The following is a 13,217-nucleotide window of genomic DNA, read 5'->3' on the forward strand; positions in this document are numbered from 1 at the left end:
CTTAAGAACACTTAAGCAGAGTGTAAAGTACTCAGCTGCAAACTCAGATATCCTGTTTAACTCTACAGGGTCGACAGTAGGTATATTTGCAAACTGTTCCTGAAGTCAGGCTGGTCTTGTATTCAACTGAGCTTAAAGAAAACAACCTTTAAACCCTTTACATGATACTGCATTAGCTGTCAAAGCTGACAAGAATTTATGGGCCATCTTCATTGCTTGGGAAATTTTTTCATTTAAATCACAACTTGAACCCAGACCTTTCACTCCCCACGCCCACACAGCCCCAGGAAGAAGGTGTTAGAGCATTTCTGGCCACTCAGCACACAGCCTTTTTACTGGGACTCAAAAGAATGCAGTGGTTATTAATTATAATTGAATTTTTCTGGAATGTGGCACAATATTAATCACTGTGGATATTTGAATGGCAAGCCAAAAGGCAATAAATGTGAAACTGACACTATTTCTTAAAGTATTTGCAAAGATAGCAGTAAGGTTTTTTTCAAGTAATCATTGAACTTCCAAGACTTAAAAAGAGTCGTTTTCTGGGTTTGTTTGTTTTATATAGTACGAAATCCATACACAGGACATAAGTACCTGTGCGGTGCATTGCAGTCTGGAATTGTTCTACTACAATGGTATGAGCCAATGCAGAAATTCATGTTAATAAAGGTAAGTATTTCATTTTAGTTTAGAACATCTAATCTTAGTCATTATACAGTTGTTGAAATAACCTTTCCAGAACTTGTAATGGAAAGTAAATCCCAGTCTGGTCCTATTTGTGGGTCCTAAGCACTTGAAAATCTGGCTTCACACATTTTGACTAAGAAAATCTTGTGACTGAACTCAGTCAAGTGTTGGATCAAGCCCAGTACTAGCAGCAACAGACTGACGTGTAACTCTGCCCAACGTAATGTTGCTCACAGCTCTTGCTTTCTTAAAAAAGCACTCTTAATAGCAGTGAAAAAATTCTTCTATATCTTTTGTACTTTCTGTATGTTATTTTAGGCTGCTTCTTTCCCAAGGTTAAAGGAAACTTTACAAATGCCTTATTATGTTTTTTCCAGCACTTTGATTTTCCTTTGCCAAGCCCTTTGAATGTGTTCGAAATGCTAGTGATACCAGAGCAGGAGTACCCGATGGTCTGCGTAGCTATCAGTAAGGGTACTGAACCAAATCAGGTAGTTCAGTTTGAGACAATCAACTTGAACTCTGCTTCTTCGTGGTTTACAGAAATCGGTGCAGGTAAGAGTGCTGGTCCGCCTTGCAGCTATTTTATTGTCTGGTAACTGTTGGATATCCCTTCCTCAGGAGTCATTTGGGAAACCCTTTAGGCTGGGCAAAATAGTGCAGCTTCTGTACCTAAAACGTAATGAAGCTGATCCCAGGTTCTTCTTGTGATCACCTGCCAACTTCAGTATAAACAATCTTGAAAGACTTCCATTTTAGACACATCTTTTATTTTATAAATTTCCTGAAACAGTAATGCAGACCCTGCTGATTGGGTTCTCATTTGTGGTTGCATACTTTTTCCTGGGATCAGTCTTATTCCTCTTGCCCCTTCTTTCCTGTGAAAAGGCTTACATAAATGCATTCTTGTCTGTCCTCCAGCCCCTGGGGGAGGCTTGTCATCTTCAGCTGGCTATTAATAAGTAGAAGATTTTGTTTTATCTTCAAAAGCTAGTTGATATCTTGCAGCTGCTTTTCTCTGTTGGCTGCTTTGGATATACTTTTTTTACATTTTAAATACTGTTTTTTAGCAACTGTACCAAGAACTCTATTAATAAAACCTAGAAAAACTATTACATCTAGTTTCATATAGGCACAATAATCTTTCCAGATGTGGATTTATGGAAAAAGAGCAATTTTTTTTTTTAGGAGCAAAGATTCTATTGATGATTCCTTTTGTTCGTTATTGTGCCTCTTCATGAAGGAAGCTGACTTGCTGTGCTGAACTGTAACATAATATGTATTTTATGCCAATAAACAGTAGTGCTTTCATATTAAACACCTGCTTTGAACTGATGGGTTTGTCCTTAGGCCCTGTACTCCTCCCAGAACATTCTGGCATGATACAGCCTTAAAAAAATGTAAAACAGTAACAAACGTTATAGATTGCAAAAGACTTGTAGCATACTGGAAAGGCTGTAGCGGTTCATGAGAGATGGAGGGGAGGGGAGGCTGAGAATATGTGATCTAAAATAATCTGCTTTCTTTTTCACAAGGCAATCAGCAGTTAGATGCCATTCATGTAACACAGCTGGAAAGAGACACTGTCCTAGTCTGCCTGGACAGTAAGTAACACGTCTCCGTTGGGCAACTTACTGTGCCTTGTGTGAAACTTGTTTTGCCGCAGTTGTTGATTTTTAACTCTACCACAAGTTAATTTTTTTATCCCTTCAGTAGTTATTTGTGTTGTAATATTTCCAAAAAGATACAGTTCAGATAAGTGAGTTTTCATTTTGACTCTTGTGATTCCACTTTCCCTCTTTACATGGGTATCATTCTTATTTCTTTTCAAAATGCAATGTAACATAGCATTACAGACCAGAATTCAAATATATGCCAATCAGAAGTTTTCATAACTTCCTTGGAAAAATTGACATTTGCCTGTTGCATATGCTAGCAGGACAAATGGCTAATGCTCCATCATACACACAGGAATTCTAACCCTAACTCTCATGTGTTGGAGGTTAATACCTCAATGGGAAGTTTGCAATGACTTAGGTCTGCCAAAATTTCCAACCTTTGCGTTACATTCACATTTCCGCACTGTTTGTTGCTTGCAGGAAGGCTGTCAGTAGAGTCTAAAAACATATGAAGCATATAAGAAGGTTTTCTATATTTATTTGAGAGAAGGATGCTCTTGGATTCATTTTAGGCAAATACTGTAGATGTTAGGCTTGGCCATTTCTTTGTGCCTGAAAAGATGAAATTAGTATTTTATACTTAAAGCCATCAGAAATTCTTTTCAGCAATGGGTTTTAATACTTGTTTTTCTGTTTTTCTTAAGAATTTGTGAAAATTGTGAATTTACAAGGGAAACTGAAGTCAAGCAAGAAGTTGGCTTCTGAGCTGAGCTTTGATTTCTGCATTGAGTCAGTGGGTAAGTGATTTGCTTCTCTATTGTCTCTCAAGGACTTAAGAACTTTAAAGGGATGAGTGTTGAAGGGGTTTTAGTAATCTAGACTAGTCTAGTGCACCCAGTGGGGCCTGATGCTAAAAATGGCATGTGTGGGGATCTTGTGTACTGTCTCTTTGTCTCCGCTGACATGCTGAAGAAAATAAGGCAGTTGTCAGAAAGTGTGTTCAGTCTGCACGTTTCCACCTGGTGTCATTTCTCTTTTATAAGTAAGATGTATCATGATTTAGTTTGGGGGAAAAAAAAAAGGCTGACTAGTTTCTGGTTGCTTCCACAGCACCAAGAAAAACCTCTGGGGAGGAAAAAAATGTTCTAGTAATAAATAAATTTGTGTTAGTCGTCTTAAAGCTAAGTTTTTATTTAAAGTGATAGTACATCCATTTTTTAATAGTCAGGATAAGTATTTGAATCTAATTCTCAGAGGACGGCAGCCTTGCTTCTAAAACATGAATTGTAATTGTCAAGCAAGTATTTCTGCTGTGATAAGCTTTTGGAAGTATCTAATTAACATTAGTTTAATAATCCTGTATCTTGGAAACTGAATGTCTTTCTGGAATCAAAATCAGTAAAGACAGAACTTGCTTTTGTTAGCAGTTCTGTACAGCTTGTATTGCTGGGGTCTTCAGGCATCTTCCCTTTAGAAGAAACTTGACATAGGTATTTGTATTTTAACAGCCGTTGGTAAAGCAGCACACATTCTTTTATACAGCATCTCTATTTAGATATGTCTATATCTAAATATCTGTCCTGAAGGAAGATAATTTTTAATCAAGCCTGTGATTCATCCCTAAATTCTGACATGTTCTAATTAACGGCTGTACTTGTATCACACAATATCTCCTGCTGACCCATGCATAAATAACATGACTCGACCATTGCCTTTTCCTTGAACTCTGAAGGAATTGGTAGAGAGAAGTGTTTATCCCAAAGTTTTGCACTTAGCAACTGACACTGAATAATGTGAGCAGTTCTTTACACTCCAAGGGGTCTCTTGGGAATTCACGGTATTAAGCAACTCTTCATTCTCTGGTTGCAGGGTGGAGTGGGGAGTAGCAGGTAAAGATTAGTCTAAGGTTGTTGTGACAAGCATTGCCCTTGGGATTCTGCTGAATGCCTTTGTTCTGGATATTTGGGACACAGCTAATACTGAGTAGATATGAAAAGTGACTCAAAGGAATAGTAAAGGAAAACAAGTAGGATGTAGGAAAATAAAACATGGTATAATGTATGTTTTTGTAACACTGCTTAAACACCAGGTTCTTCATCCATTATTTTCAGCAGTCTGGTAATTAAATCATTCAGAGCTGGTAGCTTTCTGTGTGCTCTCTTTGGGCCTGAATGAGAGACTCCTCACATTTTTCATACTAGCATCTATATAATAACTCAAATGATCTATAATTTCCAGCAACCTACAGTGTTTTGGCTGGCAGCACGTGTATACACTGCTTGGGGTTTTCTCCAGAATCATTAGGAAAACAAAGATCCAGAGAATAAAGTGAAAGGGAGAAAAGGGAAAACCAGAGATGCCTATCTTGTCTTGGCAAAGAGGGAATGTCTGAGTGGTATGTTCTGAATTGTGCTTTAAAAAGTATCTCCTCGGGTGCATACAGTCATTTCAGTCCAGTTTTTCTGCAGTAATTTTGGAGTTGAGTTCTTCCACCAGGAGTCCCAAGTCTCACCACATACTTTCCAAACACGATTCCCATTATCACTGCTGGTGAGAAACCTGGGTTTCTCTGGTTCAGAGAAGCTGTGCTTTGGTCTGATGTTGTGTTTCTCCTTTTCAGTGTGCCTTCAAGACAGTGTGCTGGCCTTCTGGAAACACGGCATGCAGGGCAAAAGCTTTAAGTCAGATGAAGTAAGTAATCTCCTGGTCTCTCCAGGTTTAACTTCTTCCTGTTCCTTATTTACCACTTGATTGATCCTTTGGCCCCTCCAGCTGCTTCCCTAGTGATAATGCTTGTACTCCATGTTGTCATTGCTTCAGCTTGCTGCTTGCTTTCTCTGACTTGCCTGCCTATGTTGCACTTAGTAAAGCTCACACACGTGCTTTAGCCAGCTCTGTTTCCAAGAAAGTCAGAGACTCCTGAACTGGTGCTTCACAGAGCCAGTACAGACCTGGTGTAAGCAGTGTTTGGGTTTCTTGGATCTTGGATGAAAAGCTTGAGTTGGCAGCATCTGCACTTTTTATTTTTTTTTTTAAGTGTCCCTTTAAAAAAAAATTGTCCTTTTTTTCAAAAAGAACTATCCTTTTTGACGGCAGCCTCTGTGAAAATGCAGGGAAAGCTAGTCAGTCTCTGCTGACAAAGATTTGATCAACATACTCCATCTGTGCCACCAAGACATCTAGAGTGATAAGTCTACAAGTCAAAAATTATTTAAAATGTTTTATTTCATGAAATTTAAAACTTTTTTGCTTAGCATCAATTTATCTGGTTCAGTCCTGTAGTTTGTACTATTTGATTTTTTGGAGAGACTGCTCTCTTTTTTTAATTACTTTTTTTTTTATTCTGACTCAGACCAATAAATTTTATTTTGCCACTGAAACGGACCTAAATGTCTCTATTTTTCTCCAGGTTACCCAAGAGATATCAGATGAAACCAGGGTTTTCCGCTTACTGGGATCAGACAGGTAATCACCTTGAAGAAACATAAACCTTTTATTTTATTTAAACCAGCTTTATAGCTTCCAGCTGCAACTGGCTTCCAGCCCACCACAGACCTATCTGTAGGCAGTCCTGGGGGGGAGGCAGGAATACTGTTTCTGCCTGCAATAGCCAAAAATTTAATTAGTGATTGCATCTGCATCCAACATTATTACTGAGAGCCCCTGTGACATCCCCCACTTTCCACTGCAGAGGTGAAGTGTGAACACAGACACAAGCGTGCAGAGATACAGTGTGAGGAGATGAATGATGGGGAGAGACGAGAGCCACCTTTGGCCTGCGATAGCAGGGTGCCCAGTGCACTTCTGGAAGAGCCTGCTTCTGGCTTGGACTCTCCTGATGAACTGGTGAATTATCTTGGCAGCTAGTGAATTAAAAATAATCTTTGCTGCTTTGGACCTTGAGGTCTGGAAATATCAAACTAGATCACATACAGGTTTTAATACCCAGTGGTCTAAATTCCCCCATTACCTGTAACACCCAGATGGTTCCCTTCAGCTGTAGAGGCTGGGAAAGAGGTACAGCTGCCTCCAGGTTGGAAACCTTAGCACAAGCTGCCCCAGTCTCCCAGTTCAGACATGCGTGCTTGTGGTTTCTCAGATAACCAGAGTGCTAAATGTAGAAGTAGATAGTAGTAGTAGATAGTACCGAGTCAAGAAATCAGTTTTAATCTCTGATTGGCCATCGGGAGCCTGGCTCTGACTCACTTCCTGTAGCTAATCCATGGTTTTGTGTACTTACATTCTTGGATTCCCCGGTCCAGAAAGAGAATGAGAGTGTGTTAACCCTTGGAAGAGGAGGGGTAGCCTGTGCAACAGGTGAAGTCTTTGCTTTGCGCCTGAGTTACTGAGGACCCGCTGTACGTGATCACTGCAGTTGGAATTGAGGATCCTTGCCACTGCTGACTCTGAGGTCTCAAAAATGTAAACACAGTGCAACCTTTGATGATGCACACTCTGCCTTTTCTGTCAGTTATCCCCGCTGTGCAGACAGGCAGCTGTAATTTCCTTCCCTGTTATCCCAGCAGAGCAGGGGGCATTTTATTGCAAGAATGAGCTTTTGCTACAGTCCACTGCAGTACAGATGCCACATTAGTCCAGGTACATACTGTGCCACCATCAGTGAATCTATCTGGCATACTGGAATCGGTACCTTTTAAATGGGTCATATTTCTGTGTTGGGCCAGTGAAGACAGGAGCATCCTAAACACACAAAGGGATGGGAAGCAGTGTCTCATCTGGTTTGGCTTGCACTTCTATAAAAGACGTGTATCTGAATAACAACTTAGTACAAATCACTTTTTGGGGTTGGAGATAAGGCTGAAGTCCTGCTGCTGCATCCAGTTTTGCAGAGAAGCCATTTTTCATTCTGGTCTCATTGAACTGCCAAGTCCTTTGTTTTGTATTTTTCCATCTCCGTACAAATGGAGCAGGAGTCTTTTCTACCGTTCAGGCGAATGACATGTGGCAGCACCTTTTTGGCTTGAATCACTTCACAGCTACTCAGTTGCAGAATAGAGGCTGAGGGAAAGAGGCCATTTGAAAACTTTGAGAAATGTGACATGAGAGGGGAATGTGTGCAGTGCTAACCCTGAGACAGGCTCCCTTTGAGAAATCGTAGAATCACAGAATGGTTTGGGTTGGAAGGGACCTTAAAGATCACCTAGTTCCAGCCCCCTGCCCCAGGCAGGGCCCCCTCCCCCCAGCCCAGGCTGCCCCCAGCCCCATCCAGCCTGGCCTTGGGCACTGCCAGGGATGGGGCACCCACAGCTGCTCTGGGCAGCCTGGGCCAGCGCCTCGCCACCCTCTCAGTAAAGAATTTCTTCCTCATATCTCATCTAGATCTACCCTTATATCTAATATAAATATCCAATCTAAATCTACCCTCATACCTAAATCCAACTCAGAGTTCAAGTGGCACATTTAGCTTATTTGATACATGGGTAAAAAACAAAAAGTAGACATTTAACCTTAAAAATGACAGGATATTGTCATAGGAACTGGTGCAGAGAGACGCAGGAGCTAAGCGTTTGGAGGGGAGAGGGGAGGTCAAAAGCCCAACCATATCAGCTGCTGAGATGATTGTCGAGGTTCAGCATGAGACAGATGTGTAGAAGACGGTGGTCAGCGTGCCAAGCGAAGGAGAGACAGATTTTCCAGAGGAGCCTACAGGAACATGATCCAGCAGGACAAAGGCTGCAATGATCCGTGGATAAGTATTTAGAAGGGAGGAGAACTGTTTAAGTTAGTGGCTGATGCTTATTGCAAGATGTAGGAGGTATAAACATATTTGGGCTGCAGATAGGAGGGCTGCATCTCTTCACAACGTTCTGACTCTTGAGCTAACTTCCCAATAGTAGCAGAAGATATAGCTGATTGCAAGGTGGAGGATGTCAGTTTGGAAGAGGTTTGGAATACCTTGCATGTGCCTGTGTTTAAAAGGGGCAGATTCTGGTTAAGGAAGCTGCTTCGAGTCCTCTGTTCCTTGTATATCCTGCTTTAGTGTTTTTATTACAAGTGACACTGGAAAATGAGGTAACTGATTTAAAGAATAAAATACCCAAGGTATTTAGGAGAACCTCTATCCCTCCATCTGTAGAAACCTGTGAGCAACAAATTTGTTGTTCCTTGGTAGATATACCACGTGCTTTGTATTTTGCCACTAACCATTCTGGATTCTGTTTGCGTTTGCTTGCAGAGTGGTAGTGTTAGAAAGCAGGCCAACAGAAAATCCGACTGCACACAGCAATCTCTACATCTTGGCTGGACATGAAAATAGTTACTGAGCAACAGTAACCTAACGCAAGTAACGGAGTGGATTTGCCACATGAGAAATAAAGAAGCATTAAGAAACTCAGTGCAAGTGGGACTGCAACTTACTGTTTCTTTTCTTGACACCTAAATGATGTTGGTTTAGCATGGAAATCAATACATTTTTGCAGCTGGGAACAGCTGGTTCTGTCTCTTGCCACTGTGTGGTTGGTTATGTCGAGTTTGCTTAATAAAAGCTATGAGATAAATAGCCCTTTACTCATTAGTTATAGGGAAACACAGCCTTTAAAAAACGTTATGCAGTAAAGGTGCCATAAACTGTTAAATATTTTACTTCTCTTGGATTTTCCTTATATTCTGTAGATATATAGTGCTGGCTGTTTCCCTGTTTTATAATGAGTCTTATTCTTAATAAAAAAAAATTGTGTAGGAAGTGAAAGTATCTGCAAAGCTTTTTGGTTTTAAATCTGCCATTCAGTATGGCTTTGTATAATAGACTATTTAATCCTTATTTATTAATCTGCTGCTAGAATGGTGTAATGTATCTAACTTTTAGCAAAGGAAGGTTGCAGAGCAGCTTACTTTTTTTTTTTTTATAATTGTATAAAGATTTGATTATTCCTTTTTTCTTGTAGAGATGTAGTGCATTATTGAGGAGTATGTTACAATGTTGGTTGATCTTGTAAAAATGCAATTTTGTACAACAAAGTATTTTGTATTGATTTTCTGCCTGCAGAATTGCCATAAAAGGGATTTTCTTATTTACTAGACGTAGGGTGTGTGTACACAAAATATAATAATGATACCAGACATGTTGCTACTGGGCGGGTGTGTACAATATACGTGTGTGTGTGTGTGCATGTGCACATGTGTGTTAAGTTGGCCGGCAGTGTGTATTTTTTTATATATATATATATTTATATATATAAAAAAATGTACAAAATATATATGCTTTATTTTCATAAATTAGGGATAAGCCTTGTGACATGAAATGGAAATTGTAGCTGGTCATCATCCTTAATGAATGAAAGTACCGTGTATCAAACTGCCCATGACGTATAGTTTATTTATACTATTCCAGAGGGGAGCTTATAGCGCTAACTGAGCTTACGAGCTTTTTTTGCCTGTACAGCCATCCAGCTGTTGTCAGTCAGACAGTCATTTGGAAGCGGTTACCTCCCCAGCCATGTAGTATAAATAAGCATGATAAGAACCTGTATTCTATAGTCAAGCTTTTGATCACTTTTTCCCTTTCCCTATTTTGTCACCTTGCATTTTCTTCCTCTTTTTATTTCTCCATCAAAGAGTCACATTGGTTTCTTTTGTCTTCCTCATTAATTAAAATTCTTGAGGTACCATTAAATATAAATATAAATATAGACTGACTACAGGATAGCATCTGGTTTTACTACCTCATATTAACCTGCTAGCTTTGATGTAAGTAAACACAGTCCATAGGCAGATACAGTAGCAGTTCATAAACATTTGAATGGAGGTGTGTTGTTGTTTTTTTTAATGAGATCCTACAGCATACTGCTGCCTGTTTGGTTTCTGTGATCTGCTACCCTAGGAGAGACAGGTTAGAAACTTCACACATCATTTTAATAAAGCAGTAAAGGTAAGTGTGTTACAACGGCTTGGCCTGTCTGAGGGCTCTGCTGACACAGCGGAGCCGGCATGTTTTGATCCTTACCTCGCAACCTGAGGAATGGGGCGCTGGGTTGTCTGCTGAGGCATCAGACTACATGATTCATAATTTAACATTGATGGAATTAACTTGGCACATGTGATGACTCGGTAATGTCTTTTTGTTACTAGGTACAACTGGAGTTTTATGTTGCTCTGAAGGTCTGGGAGGAAATACAGACCTGCACACAATTTAGCATTTTATCCACTTAGCATTGTCATTCAAAACTAATTCTTTTTATAAACTTGATATTTAAGTAAGTCAGGCTTGTCAGTTCTGAAACTGTGTCGAAGTTTAATACACAGTAATTGTACAGATAAAACTTAAAAGTCAGTCCACAGTGTACTGAAAATGTCTTAAGTGTGGTCAGCTGTACTTGGCTCAGCAGTATTAAAAGCAGGACGTGTACTTTTTGTGTTTTAAAGAAATTGGGTTCTCTAGCACTGAAATTGCTTCTCCATAGGTGTCAGTGATTGGTGATTAACCCTCAAATGGCGTAACTCCTAGCCTCTTCTGAAACAAAAATGAAGACAAAGAGAAGCACCAGGTGTAGATGTAGAGCAAACACTCACTTAATTTACCTCATTCACTGCAGAAGGTAATTTGGCTTCATCTTTGAAAACACTTAAAGATCTCTAAAAGACTGGAGAAATCTGTAAATAAAATAGGAATATTTATGGGGAGTAACTGGAGTAAATAACTATTAGGTCATGACACTGTCATGCAAAAATAATGAACTGACAGGTTTTTTTTGAATGACATGAATGACTGGTGATTTGCTGAATCAAAAAATCTAGGAAAGTCCTCATTTAATCAAACCTCCTTTTTTAGCTGTTTAAAGCATTTCTGATGGCATATTCTGAAATGCTTGATTTGGTCTGGTTTTATAGACAGTGGCATTTTTGGCATGATCTGCAAGATACTTTTTCCTAGTGTAAAACCTCACTTACTACTCTTAGTGGAGTATAGCGCAACAGATTTGCATGTTTCATCGCTGAAGCGGCCAGTCTCGGTGACTCTGACTAGTATAATTTGTATTTGTTAGACGTTTAAGTTAGTCTGGTATTGTCTGTATCTTTGTATGTTTGTGTGACATTTCAAGCCGGGTTGAGAAAGCCTAGTGTGTGGTTTGGGATTTTATAAAGCAAAAGCTTGCTCACCCCCTCATTACTCGTTGACAGCTATCAAAGTATTAGTTATTTGATGCACAAGGTTCATGTATTCAACTTGAAAGCCTTAAAACAGGCTCTCAGTGCTCTTTGAAGTACAAACAGTATTTGAAGAGCAGCCTGTAGATTAATCTCATGATTTCCTAACCAAATTCATTATAACTGAAAAATACAGCTGTAATTGTGATGTCATCTCTTTCAAAGATGAAAGGTACAACGCATCAGTGAGCCACTCTTTCTCTGAATGAAAAGGACAAGACTGAGAGACTTTCTGAAATGTACTTTTTACCTTGTTTAGTCATTAGATTGTAACTGAGACTCTAACTGCACTTGTTCCAGTTTGTGTAACTAGGCTTTGTTCTATGTAAATTTCTGTTGCAGTTCATTTCAGTCTATGCCAAATAAACTATGCTTTATTTGATACCTAGATGTGGTGTGGTGGACTTTCTGGGAACAATACCTTATCAGACGTGTATATATATCAGACCAGCAGTAAGCTGGTCTCCAGGTTTCATGGCGGTCGATGGGAAGGGCCTGGTCCAGGGCTAGGCACTCTCCTCAGTCCTGCAGACTGCCCGAGAGCCACACGACGTCTCCCGCATACAGTGGATCGGTTGGAGGAAAGGGAGGTCTGTGCATGGAGCAGAAATGAGAAATCGGAATAGTGGTGACAAACTCTTTCCAGCTTTGTGACAAGCCAGCAGTCTGCTCTGGCACAGCCCTGCTGCTGGTCGCCTGGAGTCACCACGGAGCCACTCGTGAGTTGTCTGGCTTGAAAACCAGAGGCTGGCTACCTTCTGCCCTGTTTGTCAGGCAGATGGCAAGGTGGCTGGTGGGCTCTAAAGGAGGGTTGCTTAGAATGAGAAAATGTGAACGTGAGTTATGTGACACCCCACTCTGGACACAGCTCGGCCTCAGCAGGATCTAGAGCGGTTTATACAAGCCTTGCCGTTGCACATTGGCTACCTGTGTACTGCAGGGGGTTCAGCCCTTGGTCCACCTGTACCCTGGACCTTCAGGGATGCTCTGCAGTAGAGAGAAAAGGGGGGTTGTGAATCATAGAAAGGTTTGGGTTGGAAAGGACCTTAAGACCATTCCATTCCAACCCCCTGCCATGGGTAGGGACACCTTCCACCAGCCCAGGTTGTTCCCAGCCCCATCTAGACTGGCCTTGAGCACTGCCAGGGATGGGGCACCCACAGCTGCTCTGGGCAGCCTGGGCCAGCGCCTCGCCGCCCTCACAGTAAAGAAATTCTTCCTCATATCTAACCTAAATCTACTTTTAGTTCAAAACTATGTGTTTTAAATGTGTCTTTGGTCAACACAAACAACCATCGGTAGATAAGTAAGTACAGATAAATGTTCCTCCTCTGTAGAAGATTGTTCCCACTGTGGGTAAATCTCAGCATCAGCCTGTATGCATCACCTGGGGAAGCAATTCGGATTTTGGACTGACCTGCCATTTTACTTGTCGTTTGAGGAGCTTCCTCAGTGGTATAGTCCTTGGGCCTCTCTGAGACAGCTCTGCAGGTCGTGGGGACAGCTTAGAAATGCTGTTGAATTGGCTCATAGTATTTGTAGGGTATTTTCATTGCAAGTCTTGATAGAGCTGGGAAAATCTCAGTGGCGGGATGGTTCTACCAAAGAACACATTTTTCACAAGAATATCCATTTTAAAGTGTGCAGAGGAAAGAACCAAACCAGACAGCATGTGTGGCAGCTAGAACATGAGGAGACTACTCATCCCGGATGGATGTGGCTTAGGAAGAAAAAGTAATAGATCTT

At 40.6% G+C, this 13,217-nt stretch overlaps 1 protein-coding gene across 3 annotated transcripts in view; it reads left to right on the forward strand.

Annotated features, from left to right (window-relative positions):
• Nucleotides 1–11,859, forward strand: part of MAP4K5 (mitogen-activated protein kinase kinase kinase kinase 5) — a 72,591-nt gene extending 60,732 nt beyond the window's left edge. For all 3 annotated transcript variants that reach the window (XM_055805243.1, XM_055805237.1, XM_055805250.1), the window contains 7 exons: nt 566–669; nt 1,065–1,242; nt 2,223–2,291; nt 3,011–3,103; nt 4,927–4,997; nt 5,716–5,771; nt 8,503–11,859. In XM_055805243.1, the coding sequence (XP_055661218.1) occupies nt 566–669; nt 1,065–1,242; nt 2,223–2,291; nt 3,011–3,103; nt 4,927–4,997; nt 5,716–5,771; nt 8,503–8,590 (659 nt within the window). In that variant the 3' untranslated portion in view covers nt 8,591–11,859. The remainder of the gene's footprint in view (nt 1–565; nt 670–1,064; nt 1,243–2,222; nt 2,292–3,010; nt 3,104–4,926; nt 4,998–5,715; nt 5,772–8,502) is intronic.
• The last annotated feature ends 1,358 nt before the right edge of the window (nt 11,860–13,217 follow it).

The sequence above is a fragment of the Falco peregrinus genome, chromosome 1 (assembly GCF_023634155.1).
Source record: "Falco peregrinus isolate bFalPer1 chromosome 1, bFalPer1.pri, whole genome shotgun sequence".
NCBI lineage: Eukaryota > Metazoa > Chordata > Aves > Falconiformes > Falconidae > Falco > Falco peregrinus.